The 25959-nt window shown below is 31.9% G+C and overlaps 2 protein-coding genes across 2 annotated transcripts in view; one reads left to right on the top strand and one right to left on the bottom strand.

The window, feature by feature from the left end:
- The window catches only part of Hex-A (Hexokinase A), a 33465-nt gene extending 24634 nt beyond the window's left edge, over window positions 1-8831 (bottom strand). Inside the window, exon 1 of the mRNA XM_077431434.1 lies at window positions 8692-8831. Within this exon, the coding sequence (XP_077287560.1) occupies window positions 8692-8715 (24 nt within the window). The 5' untranslated portion in view covers window positions 8716-8831. The remainder of the gene's footprint in view (window positions 1-8691) is intronic.
- Window positions 1-25959, top strand: part of Nse4 (SMC5-SMC6 complex kleisin component Non-SMC element 1) — a 44548-nt gene that overhangs the window by 17806 nt on the left and 783 nt on the right. Inside the window, exons 2-4 of the mRNA XM_077431442.1 lie at window positions 22618-22900; window positions 22984-23207; window positions 25568-25937. Coding sequence (XP_077287568.1) covers window positions 22795-22900; window positions 22984-23207; window positions 25568-25937 — 700 coding nt within the window. The 5' untranslated portion in view covers window positions 22618-22794. The remainder of the gene's footprint in view (window positions 1-22617; window positions 22901-22983; window positions 23208-25567; window positions 25938-25959) is intronic.

The raw sequence follows: 25959 nt of genomic DNA, 5'->3' as shown, positions 1-25959 counted from the left end.
TAATCCGTTTACCTCAGAGAAATGGAATAATAATAGAAGGGCCCTTACGAATAAATAATTGTTGTTAATATTACGCGGTACGCCTCTATAAATACGCTACAACGCACGGAATACAATCGGATCAATTTACTTACAAAAATGTATCCCATGTTGTTTATTGTGTGTGTTTTTAATGCATTGTGCAATTTTTACCGATGCTTGCCCATCTTGCGAGTAATATAAACAAACAGAGAAGTTTTTATCGGACATACGTCGAGCACCAAGCATCAAATACGACCGATGCTAAAATTATTTAGGATTATCACTTGACAACAATATGACGCCTAAAGCCACTTCTATTAATATAACATTTCTCTGATTTACCTTCTTTAATATTTGTACTGGTAAAACCAGTACAAATATTAGATCATTCGTACTGGTAAAACCAGTACGAATGGTCACTTTAATATAAAATAAGATGAAGGTTTAGCGTTGATTTCATATAAATAGGATTGGCATTTTTATACTACTCAGTTCCATATCTGTTTCGTTTTTTACATACCTCCTTTACGTTTCACATGGCTTTCGTGTTAGTGGTCATTTTTATCTCTTATCCGATCGTTTTTGTTAATTTTCACCGAATATGGCAAAATATTCTAGTCTTCCAATTATAAAGAAATAAGATGTACTGTATATAAACAAAATTCGAGATTATCTTCAACCAGTTTGTATGCCTGAAAGATTTTTTTGGAGAAAAAATATTTCAGAATCAGATACCAAAATATCAAAGAAATCAAATATGCAGGCCAAATGGCTGAATTTTTTTTTGATACAGAGCTTGAGGATTTACATATTATAAGAATAAACATTTATACATATTTTTTATATTTTATTTAAGACTTAATGGTCTGTATTGATGTCTGTCACTTATGGCGACCCTAAATATAATATAAAAGACAAAAATGTCATGCAGTTAAAATTTTCGAAGATATTAAAAAAATTGTTGAATTATGTAATTAATATTACTCTGACGGCTGACAATATATATATATATATATATATATATATATATATATATATATATATATATATATATATATATATATATATATATATATATATATATATATATATATATATATATATATATATATATATATATATATATATATATATGGGTCATATTTATCAAATAAGTCTTTAGTTAAAACCCGATTTACCGGTAAAAAAATTTCCTGGTGATTTCACGGCTATTTTCATTTGTTTGTCAAAATAATAGATGTTGATAGATAAACAAGACAATGACCTAAAATCCTTCGATACATACGGTTAATTTAGTTATATATATATATATATATATATATATATATATATATATATATATATATATATATATATATATATATATATATATATATATATATATATATATATATATATATATATATATATATATATATATATATATATATATATATGGGTCATATTTATCAAATAAGTCTTTAGTTAAAACCCGATTTACCGGTAAAAAAATTTCCTGGTGATTTCACGGCTATTTTCATTTGTTTGTCAAAATAATAGATGTTGATAGATAAACAAGACAATGACCTAAAATCCTTCGATACATACGGTTAATTTAGTTGTTATAAAAAGTCTCCTTGTAATAAATTTGACCTTTTTAAAGTACTTAGAAGGCGGTCACGATTTTTCTTAAGTGGTTTTTTTTATTTATTTGTATATACATACATATATTCTATATACAATCATATCGATACGAAATATGTCATTTTGATTAACCTTTTATACAAAAAACAATACACAGTTCAATTTATTTGAAAAGGCGAATCTAATACCAACACTATGAAATTTGCAACCGTTCTGTATAAAATCATATTTAATAAATTGTGTCTGCTTCACATCATATAGATTAGCATCAGCACATTTGGAAGACAAGTTCTTCGATTTTATAAAGCTAAGATTAAGTCAATGTAAAATTAGATGTACAACGCTTGGCTTAAGTCCCAAATTTGTCTACACGTATTCTGACGCAAAGTGGGCACACATTTAATAAAATAAAAAGTATTTACGCAATTGTCGTCCAGAATATGGCAGTCATTGAGTAAACACTCGAGGGAAAACCTTGCTTGCGCATATTCCAAAGAGAATCATTCAAGTTTTATGCGAAAGTGTGACGCAAGTAGAACGTGGTTCCCGACACGTCTGCAAGCAATCGATAAGAAGCGGGAATTTCATATAGGTGACCTCTACAAGTAAAAGTAAATGGACTCATCAAGAGAATGTATACGATTATATGTATGCTATTATAAATTCTGTTATTTTGTCGTATCATTCAGATATAACGTCGAATTCTCAGAAAATGGCAATGTTACACTAAATAAAAAGTGTGTACGTGCACTTGCCAACATCAACGATCTGATTATTTGTAATACAAGTCATCCATTGAATTTTTTTTATGATGTTAAAAATAACTGGATCAATGTCGCTTTTATTTAAAGTAAAAACAAGTATGTACTTGTTTTTCCTACCTAATCGATGCCATATATTTTGCATATAATAATCACTATTATTCATCTTTAATTAATGCTATTGCTTTGATTGGAATCGATGCGTATTTAGTGTGTGTTTAAATTTATTGACTAATTTAATTTCTAAGAAATGCATGTGCCATTTTATCTTATAGTATATAATATAAACTATTATTAATATAATTGTCCATTTATGCAATTTCTATCATAACAAAACTTGGAGAAATTATTGGTTTTTTTATCAGTAGCGTAACTGGAAAAATTTGGCCCGCATGCAAAAATACCAAAAGAAACTATTTTTTTTATGAACAAAAATTATTTTAGAAATTTTAAATGTTCTTCGTTGCCTTTAAATTTTCAAATTCTGCAATCACATATTTTAAATACATTTCCTGAGGTTCTTCGTGATTAAGAGTTAATATGGCTGAATTTACCGATTGAATATATTCTATAGACCAGTGGTTCTCAGATGAAATTTTACCGTGGTTGCACAAGTGATAATAATGGTCCCATGGAAATGTCTGGTGTTCGCACCAAATTTAATCAAATAAATTAAAGTTATAAAAAAATTCATTAATTAAAAAATTCATTAAATTAAAAAAATCATAAAATAAAAGAAATTTTAACATTTTGGTATCTATTTATTTTACAATAATACAAATGGAAATTGCTCAATACTTATTTCTTCCAATGCAAGCCGCATTGCTGCTTCTAAGTTTGCGTCTGGCAACTGGTTTCTAAATTTGTTTTAAATGAAGTGCATTACACTGAATGATCTTTCACAATATACAGTAGTAGAAAAAATAGAAAATATCAATAAAGTAATTGTTGCAAAATCTTTATATTGGTTTGTTTCATTGTCAACGTATTTCCGATCAAAAATTTTGAACCGAAGTACTTGATCATGACTAATTTCTAATAATGCATATTTTACGTTAGCCCATTTAATTAATCTTAAAACTGAAAATGATCTATTTTGTAGTATTATGAAATTTTCATTTGTCATCACAATAAAAGGGGGAAATACAAAAAGTTTAAAAAATTCAATTCTTCGACCTTTTATCACGTTCCAGATTCAGAGATTTAAGACACTATTATTTTAAGATTTAATTTAAATTTTGAAGTTGTGTCTGTCATCTTATCTATGAAATCACTAACAGAAGATAAAACTGAAAAATTGTCATTTTCAACTATTGTCACAAGGCTTTTCGCTATATTTTTTAGTTTTTCAATGGTGAGCATAGTTTCTATTATTGTTAAGTTACTTTTTTGTAGTTGTTTATTAATCGGACTAATGTGCGTCAAAAATCCTTTAGGAATAAAATCAACCCTTTTATACATAATTACTTTGAAACTTTTCACTTAAATCTTTATGATTTACGGCCTAAGCAGAAATAACATAATAATTTAATTCACAAAGACGTTGAACACTATTATCAAAACTTAGCCATCTAATGTGATTTTGACTGAGCAATATATTGTGTTTTTCACATATATGTACATATATAACTAAACACGTTCGACAAATTACTGCTGGTATTAATTGCATTTAATACTTTTCTCAAAGTTAACTACACATCTTCCATGCATTTAATAACTAACACTTCTTGATGCACAATGCAATGCATACGAAATATTTTGTTTTCAGTCTTCGTTAAATAAATTTAATATCCCTCTTCTTTCACTAATTGCATTATAAATATTAATTGCGTTTTTTCGATTCGTCAATGAAGTCTGGTACAACAAATTTTCAATAAATTCACATTTAATGAAAATTTGCAAGTCAATTTCTTATTTTTCTGCATACTATCGAGAACACACTACAGATCATATTCGCGTCGAAAAGAATTTTGAGGTATTTGTTTTTTGTGGAATACAAATCAAAAAATTCAAAATATTTTTAATTTTACAATTATTTTTTAAATACATTTTAATTTTTTATAAATAAAAGTAATATTCACTATAAGTCGCAGGTGGCTGCAGTAAAATTATCTAGTGGTCGCACTTGAGAGCCACTGCTGTAGACGAATTCATATCACAAGAAACTATGTATTTAATTCAATTAAAAAAAAAACGACTCACAGCAAGGCTTTTTTCAAGTTTTGTATGTATGTACATATGTATGTTAATGAACCGTGACGATTTATGAGATTTTTTTATGCATACTTTTTTCACTATTTTTTTACTGTTTCAAGTTAGTGAGAATTGTTTTTTTTATATGTTTATTCATTCATTTTTCTTTAAAATACATGTATTAATATTTTGAGATCTATCCACCTCCCCCCTCGGACCCAAAAGGCTCGCATGCACCGCATATCCCCGCGTCGTATTAATTACGCCACTGATTTTTATTAATGCAGGTAGCAAAATCGCATTGCATTGCATCATTTGATATATTGTTGATATTTCACTACATTTTGGCAAGTATTTAAAACGCGGAACTGATGTTTAGCATAAGCGCCTCTCACCTTATCGAAAGTTCAACGTGTTCTGTACTAGTTAGACATCCCACAGTTTCTCCAATAAAATTCGAATATTTTATAAATAAAACGTTTTCGTTTATTTTTTGTTCGGACGTAGATGAAAATTTGACAAGTTTAGTGTTGTTTTGCGACCTGAAACTTCAACAGGAGATACGGAGCGAATATATTAAAATACACATATTGCACGTGACGCCAATGACGTACTGAGCAAAATTTTCTGGCACTGAGCATTAGTTTTGTAACAGAAAAGTCTCAAAGTTGGGGTTCATGTCCTACACTACCCACCAGTATTCTTGGTGAATCAACAAACTAAAAAAATAAGCCTCGATCTTGTAAAATTCCTAGACAGCGCGCAGTACAATTTGGTTTCACTTCCGGTAATTATAGGCACTTGTAATATCACTGCTAATCACGCTAAATATCTTTCAATTCCAAATAATGGAATCTTTGAATGGAATTTTATGTAGTTTTCCGCGAGCAGCGCATTTTTTAATGTTTCAAATTATTATTAGAAAAATTACTATTAAATCATATATTCAAATCATATTTGATTTAAGCATTTCTCATATATAAAACAAAGAAAGACCGTTCGTTTTGTACTCGTTTCTGATTGGCTGTCGTCAAATTCGTTTCTGATTGGCTTTCGTTAAATATTCAAATAAATTCGATTGAAATAAATTTCATAAAAAACAAATGAATGTTTATTTTATTATATACCTATAGATTAGCCATGTTTAATCAGCTTATAATATAAAAAAAAACAAGTAGAAACATAAACATAATAAATAGAATGTATAGCAGAAGATTGTTTTCCACCAAATTTTGCAAATTACACAAATTTTCCGGACTGATTTTATTTCACAGCGCCTATGCCTTTATTTATTTACTGAATCTTTGTTGAAATGAATGTCAGAATTGCCGTATAATGTTGGAAATCACCCGAGACATTCAATTAGAAATTCTTTGTATAAATTATTTTGAAAATTCGTGATACGAAACAATTGATACGACCTATGCCAAAAATAAATCACGGTACCTCGGCGTAAAATAGACGAATTCAAATCTAGATAGTTCAGTGAATCACTGAATAGCAAAAATAGCATTACCTGTTCGTATTATAGTTTTATTCAGCGACAGAAAATCATCAACATAAAGATGTATTTTTTTGGCTTATATGACGTCAATGTTGATATTGATAAATTGACTTGTTGAATCATCGGCGAGCGTCACCGTCTCGAATGGATGATTGCCATTCACCCATCGGTCAAGCTGGTCAATTACAGAATCACACAAACTGATTTGATTTGTACGGTTGACCACTTAATTGGTAAATAGCGAACACGTGCTCGAGTGCGTCAACAAGAAAACACTAACGACGGGTAAGTCTCGGAACCAAACTGACGTAAAAAAAATATGGGATTACCCCAGATAATTTTAATATTGTTGGGATAATTAAAAAAAAAAACACATCACCAAAGAATCATCTTGATTTTCAAACATAACAAGCTTTTGATTTAGAACCATCAATTCATCATCATTCAGATACTTTAAATTGACGTTTCATTTCAACTGCCGAGTGCAAATACTTAGATTTCAATTGAAACTGATTTTAGCAATCGAATGTAAATAGATCGCAAATCACTTTGCGCGTCAGTCAATATAACGTTAGTTAAATGAGTGCATCGCCTGTAATATTTCCATTTCAAATAATAAACTTTTAGTGTAGTATATTAGGTATAATTAAATTATCAAAGATAACATTTATTATCACATTGTATATATTTATTTTCACAAAATTAAAAAAAAACGTAGGTAAGATATGGATAATCCTCTTATGAACAATATAAAAATCTGAAAAATGTAAAGGATAATAAAATTAACTTAATTCCGTTAATACCTTTTTATTAAGTCAATTAACCTTCAAACACTTGATATAAGTATTATAGATTTCATTTATGTACATTACATAAATGAAGACGCGTCTGTATGTATGTATATACACAAGTAATTAATAAATGTCTAACAGTAACGTCGATCATATAAAATCCAGGCATAGAAAGTTTCGAAAGTTGACGGTTGCCATTTTATATTTCGCAAAGTGGGTCTTTAATTTTTTTGTTTAAAAAATGCAATATTAAGTTAATGATAATCACAATGCAAAATTTCAAACTATTGAAAGTCATCGTCGAGCATCATTATGCACAATACATATCGTATTATTTAAATGGAATAAAATATTGGATCTAATTTTTGTAAATTTATATTTTCTGAACTTCGATTTTATGTACATATAACAACATGACGATTCACATACATTAAATAATTCAAATTTGATTTATATATATGTAAATATATTAAAATCATATATAAAATTATGTACATACGTACATATGTATATAAAAAACTACAAATAAAAATGAAACGTCTTTGATGTTAGCTCACTGATTAAAGGGTTAAATATTCCTATTTTTACCAGCTTTTTAGCTTCACTCTGTTATTATCATACTCAAATATGTATGTAAATGCCAAATTGCCTATGGGCGCGTGTATCTTTTTTTTATTCGTAATAAAAATCGTTATAGTTTAGTGACACCTTCAGGAAAATTTTATCACTATAATAGCTTAAAATGTTTACCACAGAGAGCAGTATAAGAAAATTATCGTGGAAAATTCATGAAAATGTGCATAATAATAACGGTATAAAAATTTAATTTATTTCAGAACAGCAAACGTTACCTTATGAAATATGTACACGTGTACATATATACCTGAATATTAAATCGATTATATTTTACTGTGTGATATATATATGTACATATACCTATACCTATACATATACACAATTTGTCACAATATTGCATTGTTTCAGTTTCAAATTGCATTTTATATCGATCAATAAACATTTTTCTTAATATACCACAATAAGTAAGATATCTAGTGCATACTTCATAGAAAGATAATTTTCCGTTGTTTTTATTTCTTTTAACGAGATAATATTTCGCGCTAAACATCGACTTAGTATATTATACAAGCGAATATGAGATATCATATCATTTTATAATGCAATTTAATTTATAGCTTTATTACTACATATTCAGTAAAATAACAGTATTCCGTCACGACATCATTATGTTCACATACATACACTTATCAAGCAATAAATGCGTATCTATCACCAAAAAGACAGACTCGCGGTAATTTTGCACTATTGCAAAAAGCCAGAAAAAACACAATGAAAAATCAAAGCGAGTATGTACACTTTCAGATTTATATTTATAATATAATAATTGTAAATAGGTTTTTCAGCTCTTTTTCCTATTATGCTGTACTTTAAAATTACATAGAATAATATAATACTATGATTACTAACAAAATTAAATTAAAATTGTAAAATAGAAAATGATCAGTTGATCAGTAGCTATTAAAATAGATATAAGATGTATTGTGAACATAATTTAGTAATAATAAAAAGCATTTAAAAATCAAAATCAAACATTTATACTATATGCAACCATGGAGAATATGTTCTTGTATTTTTATCATAATGTTCATTCAAGCTTTGACGTATATATATGTATACATATGTATAGTGAAAAATTTTCTCAATATAGTTCACTTTTTCATTTTTTTTTTATAATGTGTCGTAGGTATGAGTAGAAATGAAGTAATATCAAAGCACTCACCTCGTCGATAATCCCATCATCCATCTTAAATCGGTGATTTTTTTGAGCGAGATGTTAGTCGGGAAATCGCGTAGGCTCCACTACGTTGATATGGTATCGGCGCACGCCTTATAAGTAACACGCGAGCAGATAATAATTTTCCAGCAAGTTAAGCCTTCCTCTTGTTATCGGTCGGTTATTGTCAAGTTTTCCACTTTGGGCCGTGTTCGTCACACTGATCGCGGTCGACTGAAAATCCGGTCCAAGTTCTTTGCCCAATTGCCCAATATTATTGGCTCAAGGGATTCCATTCTAAAATAGTAACTTATGTGGAGCACTGATCGTAGGGTGGCTCGTCATTGCTGGCACAGATCGAGGCCTTATCTCAGCCAACCCCGCTGCTGAACCAAATGAACAAAATATGAACGTTTTGTAATATTGAAATTAAATTTCTAACTGTAGTTTTGCTGTTCTGGGACTGCAAATCGTGAGTTTTTCCACCTAAAGTCCTAGAAAAGTTAGTAGAAGAGATGCTTCAAAATCACAAAATATTGATATTGAAAAAGGTTTTCTTTTTTCTTAAAGAAAATTTTTGAAAAGTTATTTAATTTTTAATTTTTATTACATCAATTAATCATGCACACTCGCCTAACAGATTAAATATATTTAATACATAATTATTACATAAATCGAAACCATGCATGACATATATGGTCATACATTACAAACATCGTATACAATACAATCAATAAACGTCGTATACAATACGATCAATAACATTTTTATGTAACAATACGAATATACATATGTATGTACATATATACAATAAATATCCACAGATACATCTATGTAGAGAAACCTGAGATATAACACAATAACTCAAGATTCCGCGAGAGAAATGGGGAGGGAAAGCCAATTTTGCAGGAATCACTTAAATGAAAATCAGAAAAATTGGCAAACTCTGATAAGAAACGACCGACCTGCTTAAAAATCAAGGTCTGGCCAGCAGCAACCGAACTCGAACTCACAACCACACTGACCATAGCAAGACATGCTAACCACTAGTCCATGCTGCTGGTTATTATTTATTTATTTAAAAATAAATGGGGAAGGCGGCAAAGCCAATAGACCCATGGGGTTTGATTTAATATAAATAGTAAAATAAAAACAAAAATATAATAAGATAAAAGAAAAAAAAGTAAATATGAAAAAAATACGAAGTAAGAGAAAATATCAAAAGATAAAAATAAAAATATCTGGAACGGTAACATAATAACTAAAAGAAAACAAAAATATAGAAAAGATGTTGGAAAAGAAGAATTACAAAAATCCTTAAAGTTTCAGAACATCTAGCTTGTTTCTAAAAATATTACTATACTAACTATACTATATTTAACCAGTCTGTTTGAAAGGAAGGAATCTCTTATCAATTTATCCGATTGTTCTTTTTGGAGTCTGAGAGTGTGAACATAGGACAATTACAATAATTTTACTTCAGGTTAAACTTCGTTGCGAATAGGTTACATTATATTTTGATTTAGCTTAGTGCGATTTATTTACAATAACTATAAAAATAATTGTAAAAAAGCGCACTATGTGTTGTTTTAAAGCCACCGAGAACCAGGGTTTGAAATGAACGGGAACGCATAGAAACTCCGCTCCCTCTCGTGAAATCCAGAAACGTAGCGCTCCCTCTCGTGTAAACAAAAAATTCCGTATCCTTTCGTAATTTTATATGTTTTTATTTCGTAATATTCCATGTATAAATATAATAAAAAAATCAAAAGCATATTTTCAAAATTATAGAGCGCTCACATTCATGAAAAAATTGATTTTAAGTCCTTCCAAGATGTGAAATTGTCCGTTTACCGTATTTAAGGACTATGTAGCCTACCGTTATTAGAATTATACATTTTATTCTGTGCATTGCTTTCAAATTTTGTTAGTTAAGCCCTCTTATTTTTGATTATGTTCCCTTTGTGACCCTAGTCTTGGAAAATATGATAAGAATACGAAAATATTTCATTAATCTCAATATTATTTGTAAATCGATAAATATTCGAAAAAAGTACATTTGAATAGACTTATTTCTACATTATAAATGAAAGGCATTGTTTATTTTATTTCAAAATGAACTTAATAAATAATAAATTTATTCATTTGCTCATTAATTTTACAAGATTGTATAATATTTAATTAAAATAAAAGGTGGTGACGGTATTACACTTAATGATCAATTTAATGAGTTCAAAACAATGTGAGATAAAAAATGCTTATCTATTATATAATCGCCTTAATCTATGTACCCGTGTGTGTGTGTGTGTGTGTGTGTGTGTGTGTGTGTGTGTGTGTGTGTGTGTGTGTGTGTGTGTGTGTGTGTGTGTGTGTGTGTGTGTGTGTGTGTGTGTGTGTGTGTGTGTGTGTGTGTGTGTGTGTGTGTGTGTGTGTGTGTGTGTGTGTGTGTGTGTGTGTGTGTGTGTGTGTGTGTGTGTGTGTGTGTGTGTGTGTGTGTGTGTGTGTGTGTGTGTGTGTGTGTGTGTGTGTGTGTGTGTGTGTGTGTGTGTGTGTGTGTGTGTGTGTGTGTGTGTGTGTGTGTGTGTGTGTGTGTGTGTGTGTGTGTGTGTGTGTGTGTGTGTGTGTGTGTGTGTGTGTGTGTGTGTGTGTGTGTGTGTGTGTGTGTGTGTGTGTGTGTGTGTGTGTGTGTGTGTGTGTGTGTGTGTGTGTGTGTGTGTGTGTGTGTGTGTGTGTGTGTGTGTGTGTGTGTGTGTGTGTGTGTGTGTGTGTGTGTGTGTGTGTGTGTGTGTGTGTGTGTGTGTGTGTGTGTGTGTGTGTGTGTGTGTGTGTGTGTGTGTGTGTGTGTGTGTGTGTGTGTGTGTGTGTGTGTGTGTGTGTGTGTGTGTGTGTGTGTGTGTGTGTGTGTGTGTGTGTGTGTGTGTGTGTGTGTGTGTGTGTGTGTGTGTGTGTGTGTGTGTGTGTGTGTGTGTGTGTGTGTGTGTGTGTGTGTGTGTGTGTGTGTGTGTGTGTGTGTGTGTGTGTGTGTGTGTGTGTGTGTGTGTGTGTGTGTGTGTGTGTGTGTGTGTGTGTGTGTGTGTGTGTGTGTGTGTGTGTGTGTGTGTGTGTGTGTGTGTGTGTGTGTGTGTGTGTGTGTGTGTGTGTGTGTGTGTGTGTGTGTGTGTGTGTGTAAGTAACGCTATCCGTGTATAATAGTCGTTTCGATTCGACATACGTCACAGTTAAACACTGCTAACATAATGTACGAATATAATAAGGAATCAAGAAAAAAAACACAATGTATGTATATGTATGTATATACTGTTTGCTTTGTTTTTCCGTTCTATTTCGCCTGCCAAGTCCAAATGCTTACTCTTGAAAGGTTCTCTTGTCAGAGTCCCTAATATTAAACTTGGGGATTTCAAGATTAAGTTTGCAAATGAGTCCACTTATTTGGGCGTAGTCATTGATGACAAGCTTTCATTTACTAGTCATATAAAGATATGTAGCTATAGATAAAGAAAAAATGTCCTTTTGCCGTGTTAGCTGCGTTTGTGGTCGCTTTTGGGGCTTAGGATTCCATGACAGACGCTTGGCGTACGATACCTTGTTTGTGGGCTCGTTTATTTATGCGTCAAGTATCAAGGGTCATAAGGTCGTAATAACAGTCCGCCATACACTTAAAGCTCTGACCGCACTATGCGACAACCGAATGATCCGACACTTCACGATAGTACGCGACCTAATATCGTTTGTATGAAATTGTATGAGACATAACGCACTGCACGACAGTTTTTTTTTTAGATAGTTGGTTTTCGAATGCGAAAAAATGTGGAATGCCGTGCACATATTCATGGAACGCCCAGCACACACCGTTCCAAAATTAGCCCCCTGGAGTGTTTTCGGTAAAATTGTATCCTTGCTTGACAGCAGTGCCGTAGCGAGGCTATGGCAAATGGGCGAGTGCCAAGGGCGCTCGATGTGAGGGGCGTCGAAGTCACCCCTCGCCTATTTTTTAATAAAACATAAAACTTGAGATTAATTCGATGGGTTTTTGAAATATCCATTTGTATATACATATGGTATTTTTAACTTGTGAGGGCTTATTGACTTTACTGAACAAAATTTAGAAAACCAAGGGATAACACATTGATATTTTAAATATACTATGTATAATAGATAGATCGGAGTTGCAAGAATCCTACCTCAATATCGAATTAGCGATATGTATGTATATTTATCACTGTAATGTAATGCCTGCAATAGTGGTTTCAGCCGAAAGTAGCTTTAATAAATGTCGATTATAGGCTTTAGTCAAGGGCGATTATCAATTCCAAGTATATTATCAATACAAAGTGAATTAGCAAGTAATATAAATTTTGATAATATAATAACAGACTTTGCTAACGCCAAATCCTTTCGAATTCGAAAATTCGTCTTCAGTTTTTTCTATCTGTAATAATTAATAGTTAAGTTATTAATAATGTAATAGGTTACCGTTCTAGACAAATTTATAGTTTTAGATAAAGAAAAATTTATTTGAAACAATTGTGCTGATTCCTTTTATATAATTTGATATTTATTGCGAAATTGTCAGTGTGGGACATTTATTATATAAAAAATAATCTGGTTTTTTTTTGTAATTTTATTTTAAAATGTTTAATATATTTAAAAAAATATGTATTATTTTAAATAAAATAAATTATTTTAATCTAATGAATAAATAAAAAAGGGGCGAGAAATTTGATATTTGCCAAGGGTGCCACAAACATTGCTACGGTTCTGCTTGACAGTGATCAAAACGGCGTATCCTATAAATTGAGGCTATTTTAATAGAACAGTGATTTGCGGTTTTTCTAGTGCTATATTGCTGGAAAATCGTCTCGTTCTCCGGCGAAAGGGTCTCTCAGACTGTATTCTTTGGGGGGGGGGGGGAGGTGGTCTCATGTAGAGGACTTAATTAGTTGACTTCATTGACCTTTAAAGTGGGATTATATACTTTTTACTACCAATATTTCTTCTTATAAAATAGTGCCACGAACATTGAGCGCCATCTACTGAAAATTAAATCACAATGATTTCTATTGTGGATTTATATTGTTTATATGTAGGTAGGTTGTTTCCTATACGAATTGATTATCTACGATTGTTTATAAACATTTAATTAATAATATTTTGAAGATATTCGAAATTATTCCATAATAATATTCAAAATTCAATTGATTAATTTTTTACTTATATGTACATCCGATGAAATTTTCATTGGACCTATCACTAGTGTATATTATAAAAATCTTCTGTGACAAAACGGGAAAAATCAAACAATATTACGAAAACGACGGAAAAACCCGGTCAAAACGGGACGTAGGGTCCCCTAGTAATAACCCATATTTATCTATATACTCGTGTTATTATATAAACCTTTGAATGACATTATTTTTTTTTAATTACCGGAAAAACGACATACATATAAGCTATTTGTACGAGTGAGGAATTAAAATAATATTAAAAAACTGAAACTAACAATCAGTAAATCCTATTTAATGATAAAGATTTAATCATACCTACAATTAACGTTTTCTCTGTCATTAGATCTCATAAAGAGTTCAATAGAATCCAACGTATAATATATATGTACATACATATGATTGATGATGTTCCAAGAGTAATTTGTCCGTTCGACTAATGATTAAAATCTTTTTAATATTCTTTGAATGTAGTTTTATTATACATATAATGTAATAGTCGACGTTCAATTTAAAAGAAGTATCTCCGGAAATATTTGCAGGAGAGAAAAATTTGATAAATTTAATACCTTTTAAGTCCCTTATCTGAAATGATGATTGATGACATTGTTTACAACGTATATACATAATTCACAAGCTATTGCCATTTTATTTGTACGGCACTTTGCAATATTAATCAAAGAAAAGTCCCGCTTTATAGTCGACACATTTTATTTGTTATTTGCTTTATATTTATTTGCTTTATAGTCGACACATATTACATATATCTACATACCTACAACGTTTGTATGTATTACATATTTTATTGCCGAGCAAAGAAAAATTATCCGTCGGGATTTTTTCTCTACAAATTGATTTATATGTATATACAGTATATACATACATACATATAAGATATGAATTCACATACGTATGTACATATATTGAGTATCTTTGAACATGTTCGTTACGTGTATCATAATTTATATACGTTTGAAACGATAAGGAAAATAGCGACCATTAAAACAAGAAATAATTGAAAAACCTTGACTGTGAAAAAAAAGAAATATGGAATAATAACAACGTACATACCAAATATGAACAAAAGAAAATGACGTTGTATGTAATAATATCTTTATTAACGTCTTATAATTATATTCTTAATATTCCTCCAATATAATATATGCCTACATATTTGGATATATGTATAAACTTTTAGTTTAACAGTAAGTCTTGATTTAAAATTTACAATTTTCAACAATTCAAGAAATAATAAAATTATGGAAGCACAAATTAATCATTCAAATGCGCATAAAAGTTCTATTTAAAAATATTGACTGACCTATACTGGAGGATCCATGGTGGTGACACGCGGTCAATGGCCACCACCTTATGCCTAGAGGACTACATAATATTATACATATCCATAATAATTAAAATTCGCATTCGGCGGTTCTGTCCTTCAGGTGTAAAATTTTATCATTTGCATAATCAATGCAGCTGATCCATGATCTTCCCTCTGCACTGGGAATTTCCGCTTTTACTGTATACAATCGATTTCCGAGATAGCGTTACAGATACCTCGACAACTTAGCGCACGTCAATTCAGCGCCGACCTTTCGGCGCAGACAACTCAGCACACGATAACTTAGCGCATGAAATTTCAGCGCAAAATCAATTTTTTCAAAAAGGTTTAAATTTTCGGCCATATCTACATAACAATTTCATAAAATGCGAATAAATTTATTAGATTATCTTAATCTTTGTGATTTTCTTATTATTGAAAAAAAAGTGTGTCTGTATTAAAAATTAGAAAGGGCCCCCCACCCAGAAAATTGCCTGGATCCGCCACTGCTGACCGATTAGCGAAGTGGAACGTATAAAAAGCCATTTAAAAATATGAATAAAGGTTTATCAAGCCTACGTGCATGGCGTGCGGCGCACAAGGTGACCGATTTTAAGAGGTGGTCCAAATATTTAGCGATTTAAAAAGCTATCTCATGCAAGTCACTACAATCTAGATCACGGGACACCTGGCACCCAAAAACGCCATCAATCGAAAGTCACAACGCGAAATATTGTACCAACGAGAACTCGAGTGCCAGATGTTCCGTGATCGAGATTTTAGTGACTTGCGCGAGATCGCTTTTTGTGGAATAAACCGTTTACCATTTTTTGTATACTTTTTATGTATTTTTAATCAGTTCAATCTTTTTTCTAATTTTGAAAATGAAGAATATGCATATGCGAGATATCTAGCTTAAATATATGGATGAAAAATAGCCGGTTCGCCTTAAAAATAAATATCGCCTCTAGTATGGCATTTTTAAAATTTTTATGCATGAATAATATAAAGTTGCTAATTTACATATTTCGCAAGGAGGAAAGCTATTTAAATTAAGTGTTATGTAGTGTTTTTCTTAATCTCACAACAGCGCGTTTTATTATATTTGTTCGGACGCCAGGCGTTCTCAACCGAGATGCCACCTGACGTATGTTGTAGTTGCCCGGCGGTAGGGCTGAGGCGTGGTTTCCCTCAATTGTGCCTTCCTTCGTCGTCTGTGGTCTCTGCTGATGGCTCGGCTCTCTGTCTCCCTCTCTCGTACAGTACAGCGTGTGTGTGAGTGTGATGTGGGGAGAAGGAAGATGGCGGGGGATTATATGCAATAAAAACAGGTCGTAAGTCTATTTATATATATATATATATATATATATATATATATATATATATATATATATATATATATATATATATATATATATACAATTGTATATATATATATATATATATATATATATATATATATATATATATACATATATATATATATATATATATATATATATATATATATATATATATATATATATATATATATATATATATATATATATATATATATATATATATATATATATATATATATATATATATATATATATATATATATATATATAAACAGACTCGCCCGTGTTCAGAGTCGCTACCGCACTCCGTTTCTGGCTTCCATAATAAAAACACGTGCATCAACATGCCAGCTCATTCGTTCATCCCCTATATATATATATTTCCGTTTAATTTTACAAAAAGGGGGGAAAGAGGGGGGGGGGAGTTTGTGTACCAAAAAACTTGTATAGCGTGATGGTTTGAGGTTATGTAACGACCTCACCCAAAACATGCGGCTACGTGGTCTCGCTTCGACGAAGGGAGACCAGGGGTCCTCACTTCAAACCGGACGTACATATACTGGAGCTGATCTCCCAGTATCGTCCGCCCTCACGCTTTAAGGTCTGTTCATACTTAACAGCACTGCACGGCTTCAGCACTGCACGACTCCGTTTCAAAATATGTCATTTTATTACATTTCTATTCATATCTACCTACACGTCGCGGTCACGTCACGTTCACAGCACTTTGGCCGAGTGCAAGGCAAAATCGGCTTACTTATATATTACAGGCCATGACGATACGGCGCAATATTGCTTACGTCGTATTGTCGAGTACTTGCAATATGAATGCATACACGTGCATTCGTAGCTACGCGTCAGAATACAAGTCAGCAAAAATTTTTCGGCGTTTATCGAACGAAAAATTATGTATAATCGCGTTGTTGTTGGAAGAAGAAGCTCAAGAAGGCAATAAAAAAAACGGAAGCGTTTTGATGTGCATCCCATGTTAAAAAATAGAAAAACCGAAGGAGAGTTTTGGACACTGTATAAGGAGCTTGTGGATGATGAACAAAAAATTTTTAAATATTTCCGTAAAAAGTTTAAATTTTTTTTAAATATTTTTTAAATATTCGCGCCAAAACCATGTCGAAAGATTGAACAGCTGTCAACTGTCACTATCGATAATTGGTCCAAAACAGCAAAGCGGCTGACTCGTGGCACGTAAGTCGCGTGTATATTTCCACGATGGCCACAAAAACGGATACGATACGTTGACGGATGTTGTTGTAAGGTATGAACAGGAAATATCGGGTACTGCTGTAAGCCTGCCGTGGCGTATACGTGACGGTTGGTATGAATATGGCCGGATACCTGCTGAAGTCGGTACGTGCTGACTAGGTATGAACAGACCTTTATACTGGTCTCCCTTTTGGCGCATGCAAAATACATGGTGCATGCACACTTTCTCTCAGTAGGTAGTTAGCTTCTAAGTAGGAAGGGTCGATTGCGGAGATCTTGTCGATAGATATGCGGAGATCTTGTCGATAGATATGCGGAGATCTTGTCGTCACTAACTGAGGGGTGCGGGGGGTTTAACTAGCAGGGAAGTGAAAAAAACGCCGACCGCTGCGTCGTAAGGAAAAAAAACTTTTTTTTTCCCAACTTCCCCGCTAGTTAAACCCCCCGCACCCCTCAGTTAGTGACGACAAGATCTCCGACCAAAATCACGCGCCAGGGCCCATCTATATGTATTATATATCTATGGCCGCTTCCCCTACAAATAAAGGCACCTTTCGTGGGTCGTAACGCCACGAAAGCCGACCATGGGACAATTGGTCGGAACAATATTTAAAAGGGGGCGAAATTTCTCCCCGATAAATAAGATTTGGACAATTATTGGGTCACTAATACAATATTTATAACTATAGTTTCACTTCTATTATTGATTATTGTCTTAATATTAATATTATTGTTAAAGAATATAAACTGGTTAATTCCATTTTTCACTTTGTTAATATATGTTCAGATTCATTTACTACCATCAATGATTATTATTTGAACAATAGTTCTATATCTTTGTTTATAATTATTGATGCATGCTCATTTGTATACATATGTCTATGCTTACCTACGCATGTAGGCTTATACGTCTATCTTTATGCACTCTATCAATTCTACCCATATATTATGGTTTTTGTTTTCTTTATTAATTATTGGTTCTTTCTTATATTTCTGAACGCACTTTATTTTCAATTCTATCATCAATTGTCATCTAAATCATTGTTTATTATTATATTATGAACAAATACTTGCCAAAAAACTATATAATTCGCTTTATTAATTTTATTTTAACTCAATTGGTATCACGAGTGATGGTTTGCTCGGTAATTCCGTATCGCTTCTATGGATGCAAGTATGTATGTGTATATTTATATTCATATACACATAACTGCTGATATTTATGCTTCTAGATATCTACACGTCTATCACTACGTACTCATCAATTGCCAATTCTATTTACGTTTTACAATTTATCTTATTTTTATTACATTGCTATATTTTATTCTGTGTACTTTCCATGTTCCTTATTTCCATGTGCTTTATTTTCCTACTCTATTAATACGTTTCATTTTTATGTTTGCATACATATTGACATGTGTATTTTCGTGTATAATTGTATGTACATATGTGTGTATGTGTTTATATGCATTTGTATATGCACATATATATATGTGTGTGAGTACCTTTTTATTATTTTTCTGAGACCACTTAATGGATTCTATTAATTTATATTATCAAAATGTACGTGGTCTCCGTACAAAAACTGATATTTTTTTACGAAATATAAACATGTCCAATTATGATATTATTTTGCTTACTGAAACTTGGTTGATGGACACTATAAGTGACCAGGAACTCTTTGATGAAAGATATATAGTGTGGCGAAGAGATCGTAATTATGTTAGCTTAAACCAAATACGTGGTGGTGGTTGCCTTGTGGCAACTAAGCGTGAACTTGGAGTTGTTTCACGTCCAGAGTGGCACTCTTCTGCGGAGGATATCTGGATATCTCTCACTTTACGCAGCACCACTAATCATCGCAACCTTCTCAAATTTCATATATGTGTATTGTATTTATGTTCTGAGAACATAGGTAATTCTTTTAATACTCAACTTACTAATTTTCTTGAAAACATGTCTACTATTTCAACTAACTACCCGGATGATAGATTTTTAATTGTTGGAGATTTCAATCTAAGTAACATCCAATGGTCCCAGGATATCTCCAGAGGAGGACTTATACCTATCAATTCGTTAAGAAGCACCGAAATGACTCTTATTGATGCATTACATTTTTGTAATTTTAAACAATATAATGGAGTACTTAACTTATTCGGCCGTATTCTTGATCTAGTTTTATCAAATGAACATTTGGTAGTAGATGCCTGTTTAGATCCTCTCGTTCCTGAGGATCCTTATCATAAATCTCTGTTAATTACTGCTGATCTAACTTTTTATCGATCACTTAAATCTAAACCTTATACTAGATTCCTTTTTGATCTTGGTAACTATAATGAGATTCAAAATGAATTAAACTCTGTTTCTTGGTCTTATTTACATACTGTTTCTCTTGATGATGCTGTAAATTCATTTTATAATCTTATATATAATTTAAGGGATAAATATATCCCACAGAAACATGTTCAAAGTAGAAAATTTCCCGCTTGGTATACTGCACCCCTAAAAAAAGTCCTGAAGGAAAAGTACAAATTTTTTAAGAAATTCAAAAATTATAACAACCTGGCTGACCATCATACCTTTGTACTATTACGCAATCGGGCAAAAACTTTAAAGAAAGAATGTTTCAAAAATTATATGACTTTAGTAGAAAACGACATTTCCTTGAATCCCAAAGCATTCTGGTCCTACATTAAATCAAGGAATAAAAACAACGTCCTACCTCATATTCTGTATCATGGTGACATTACTGCTGATACGGGGGTGGACATTTGTAATTTGTTTTCTTCCTTCTTTTACTCGACGTTCCTTAAACCGGTCTCTAATCAATCGACTTCCTCTTATCCCTTACCAACCAACGTCTGTTCTGTCACATCTTCCTCTGAAATTGGATCAATTGAAATTCGAAGTGAAAAAGTATTAAATATTTTGAAATCAACTGATATTCATAAAACAGCAGGCCCAGATTTAATTTCTCCAATTTTTATCTCAAAATGTGCTGAAAGCCTAACTTTACCACTAACCATTATCTATAAAAGATCTATTAGTGAGGGCCTTGTACCTTGTATCTGGAAATCAGCATTCATATCTCCTGTACATAAGAAAGGAAAAAAAAACGAAATTTCCAATTACAGGCCTATATCAAAGCTATGTATATTTGCTAAGATATTAGAAAAATTAGTGTACGACCAACTTTTTCCAGCTATCTCGCAATCTCTTAGTATGCAACAACATGGTTTTCAGAAAGGACGCTCAGTTACAACAAATTTACTACTATTTAATGATTTCGTTACTAATGCCATGAACGATCGGTCTCAGGTTGATACTATATATACAGATTATAGTAAGGCATTTGACAAGATTGATCACGATATTCTCCTTGAAAAACTTTTACAGATCGGTATTCATGGTGATCTCTATAGATGGTTCACCTCATACATTACGCGTCGATCACAGGCTGTCTCATTAAATGGATTTATATCGAAATGGATGAATATTCCTTCTGGTGTTCCACAAGGCTCCCTCTTGGGACCTCTATTATTCAATATTTTCATCTTCGATATTGAAAAATGTTTTCAGAATTCAAATGTACTATTATTTGCTGATGATATGAAGATTTTCAAGAGAATAGACAACCGAAATGATGCTTTGGCCCTACAAGATGATTTGTTCAGACTAGAGGCTTATTGCAGCATAAATAAGTTGGAAATTAATGTAGCAAAATGCTCCTGCATAACCTTCACCAGAAAACTATGTCCAGTTGACTTTCCTCATTCAATTAACGGACATAGACTCACAAGGGTATCGGAAATTAGGGATTTGGGAGTCTTTTTAAACTCTGATCTATCCTTTAGTAAACATATTGACAATGTTGTAGCTCGAGCGTCGAAGGCCCTCGGGTTCGTCATCCGGTCCTCCAAATGCTTTACTTCTATAAAATCATACAAAATACTATATTGTGCATACGTAAGAAGTATTGTTGAGTTTGCATCCCAAGTTTGGAACCCAGATTACTCTGGTGCAAGAGACAGATTGGAGCGCATTCAGAAGAGATTCCTGAGGTACGTCAGTAGCCGTTTTGGATTAACCTATACTTCCTATGAAGATGCTTGTAGGTGTCAGCATCTACTTCCTCTTGTCAAAAGAAGGGAGATAGCTGACATCTCAACAATTTTGAACATCCTTAACGGCTCGATTGACTGTCCTCAATTATTGAGCAGACTATCATTGCGTGTACCAAATAGAATGACTAGATGTAATGAGCTCCTTTACATACCTAATACTTTTTCTAATTATGGAAGAAGCTCATTCATCTGGCGTGCAAGCTCCACCGTCAACACACTAATCTTAACAATTTCTATGTTTGACTTATTTAATATTAATGCTATACAAGCTAGAGTAATTATTGCAAATTTGTTTTTTGATGATTAATTTTAATGAAAGTTTATGATTATGATTATGAATTTTTATTTTGATGTATTTATTTTGTCTTTTTGTTTTTTGTTATATATTATATTTTTTATATTATTTCATAATTTTTATCATATTATTATTCTTATTATTCTGATATTTTTATTATACTGTTATTTCTATTTTTTTTCTTTTTTTGTTTTCTTTAACTATCTTACTCTATTATCATTTTTGTTTCTTATTTTAAATGTTTGAGCTTTTCTTTTTTTACCTATATGTGAAAATTATTAATGGTTTACTTAACATAATTATATTTTTTTTACTATCAATCTAATAAACTGTAAACTGTAAATTTTCCAAATAAATAAAATAAAATAAATGTTCACATATTTGTTTCCTATATATTTAAAAGCTGACTAATATAATTTGTAAAATCGTCCAAGGGAGATAAAACATTTGACAGCGTAAGCACGAGTGCCAACATTATTATGTTGGCATCAATGGTAGTGTGTTATCGTTCGCGCCAACTGTTGAGTGTCAGCTGGCGAGTGGCAATAGCGATCTGTCAATTGTCTATCCTAACGTCAACATGCCTGGAGACGAGAACATGAATGGCAGTCAGCATATATCATCCACGGAGAGCCATCGCCGGAAGTCGCAGTACCGGAAATTGTTGGATCGTGTTCAGCTCATCGGTGACACATCACAGATTTGCACCAACTGTTTGAATCGACTTTATCCGAACTTTACTTATGTAAATTTCTGTTTCAACTTTCAGATGAGTCCCTTGACAGTGAAACCATCGACAAAACGAAGCAGGTTATTCGAAAAGCGGAAGTATTACTCAATTCCGGTGCCATAGAAGAGAGGGTCAAACATCCTAGTGAAGGTGTTCTCGACTCGAAATTGCTATTGGCTACTTCATATGTGCTCACTCGGTGTGCTGACAACGTCAGTGGAAATACTAACGTCTATGAACCAGACGAGCTCGCCATTAACATAGTCTGTATATAAAAATTATTTTACATGTGTAAGAGATGTCCCACATAACTTATTTTATTATATAAAATAACTCATATATGTAAAAGATTTTATTCTCTAAATTATTTATTATATACAGATTTTTAAAGAGTATTAATTATTATTGTTGATATTTAGTTTTTGGATATAGCTCAAATGGTTTAGATATATATTACACTAGTTGTTTTACCCGGCTTCGCTTATATATTAGATGTATTATATATTATACCAGAATCCGACAGCTCCCCCGGCGCCCTTCGCCCCCGGTGCCCCCCGTCGCCATGGAAATTTTGACTTGTTTTCGAAGTTCCCAACCATTTTCCAACCAACAATATTTAATTACATACAAAGTCTCTTTCGAAATGATATTAAATACATAAGGTTTATATTTTAAATTTGGACTGTGCAGTTATGGTGGTTGATTTTATGGCAAAGTCAGAACTGTTAAAATAGAGTTACCCATTTCTTTCCGTTTCGCTTTATGTATGAAGTATTACTAGATAAAATATTATGATCGTGAGAAAACTAGACATTGAAATTTTGACATTTTGTATTCAGTATATACCTATAATCACGTTTTAATAGCTTTAAGAAAATGGGTGTGTGCGTAGTGGTGTCACCCTAATGGTTTTCATGGGTTTCTTGAAACCCGTTGTCAAAAATCAAAAGTTTCCGGAAACCCGTTCATGTAATTACCCTTTCATGTAATAGTGCCTTGTATACATATATGTATATATTTTCAAAAAAAAAATTGGAAACCTATTGTTCCAAAATTGGGGTGAGACCACTGTGTGTGCGTCTGTATATTTTAACTAGATATCCCATTACTTTCAAACTTCCTATTGGTCAATAAAATGCAGATCATTATGCTATAAATTTTTTGAACAGTTTTTAGTCTACCGGAATCGGCAAATCTCTGAATGGATTGAGTTGAAACTTTGTTCATTGAATAGTTACAGTAGTTTTTAAAATGTATCTTCATGATAATTGGAACTGTGTTCTTGGCGATGTATAGCTTCGTAGAAAATATGAATACAATCAAATGAGTGGAAGTATAACTTTTGTCCTATTGAAAATTCAAAATGTATGAGTTTCCGTGTAAACAACTGCTGTGTATAATCAATCGAATTTTTCTTTTTCGAATATATGTATGTATGTATGTACATACGTGTATGTATATGTAAATAATTTCATCGGCTTTCAACTTTTTAATTACTCAATCATTTGTGTGTATACTAAGTTAGGAATATGTAGCACTTCATAAAGGTACATATAGAGTAATTCGCATAGATATAGAATAACATACATAGGACCTGACGCTCTAAGTCTCCCTTTTAAGGAGGGTACTCTCGTAGCTAACTGGCTTCCAAGTAAGAAGGTCGATTGACATTTTTCTAAAATGTCAACGTGTTCAGTGAAATTGTGGTACAATTACTCACGAAAATATAAAAAGGAGAATGGCATCACATATCATAAGTAAGAATTTATATAATTTCTTCAATTATCATAGTATTTTAAGATTATTGAAATATCGGCGCGATGTATATACGGATGTTAGAACAGCGTTCGGAAACCTATGCCACTGAATGTCTTGTTGGCACTGAAGGAAATTCAGAAATCAAAATTAAGTAGTTTTAACTACAAACAATGACCTAAATATTAAAGTTTCATCTTCAAAAATGGATCCTTGAGGAAGTTACTAATGTTTAAATATTGTAATAGTTAATTATGGTTTTATTATAGTAACATTTGGCTACACATACTATATTAAACTACATATGTAGTGTAATATAGTATGTATAGCCAAATATTTTTTCCTAAATATGGCTTTATTAGTTTGACTTAGTGGCACACGGAGTGTCTAATAAAATAAAGTTATGTAGAACTTCAGTGTATGTGGGTACTCTGAGCGTTTTTGGTGTTCCTTCCTTTTTTCGCATTACTTCCCTGCAAAGTTAAACTCCCTGCGCCCCTCAGTTAGTGGCGACACTTTCTCCAGGCAAATTTGTATGTAAATACCTCATCTATGTTATTCTATATCTATGGTTGTTGAAATTATGATTTTATATACATATGTATTTGGAAATCGTCTTTTGCATATTTTAATGGATATTTTTCATAATTGAAGTTCATATTGTCCACTGCCCTGCTGCTATTGGTGAAATTAATATTTTATAAAAACTTCAAATTTTTCTTTCAAAAAAATCTAATTAGTCTGACAAATGTCAAGTATTAAATTCAAAGAAAATATTGAAATCTGAAAGTTTTGTGGTACATTTTAGCATTCATTGCATATTGTTAATAAATCGAAATATTGAAATGTTTATTTATTATAATTTCAGAAAAATAACCTGCCATTTTGGAACAATATTAGCATACCACGTCGAGCAACATTACACAACTACGTTTACGGGACGTATGAAGCTGGTCCCACCGAACTGTTGCCACGAAAGGCTAGAAAGAAAGTTGTTATATCGAAACACCAAACAGCAGCAGAGCCCGAAAATATAACTTGTATTGAAAAGAAAGAAGAAGGTTCTGAAATGGTTTTAAAAATCAACAAATTCTTGAGCAAATGCTATAAGAAAAATAATGCACAACCTATAAACTTTTTCCATTTTGTGTTGAATCCAAAGGATTTTGCGCGTACTATTGAGAATATATATCACGTGTCTTTTCTAATCAGAGATGGATTTGCGGCTATAACCATTGGTGAGTATTTCACACACTTATC

Source organism: Arctopsyche grandis, chromosome 5 (genome assembly GCF_051622035.1).
Source record: "Arctopsyche grandis isolate Sample6627 chromosome 5, ASM5162203v2, whole genome shotgun sequence".
Taxonomy (NCBI): Eukaryota; Metazoa; Arthropoda; class Insecta; order Trichoptera; family Hydropsychidae; genus Arctopsyche; species Arctopsyche grandis.
The sequence above is the reverse complement of the archived record's forward strand: the minus strand, read 5'-3'. Positions and strand labels throughout refer to the sequence as shown.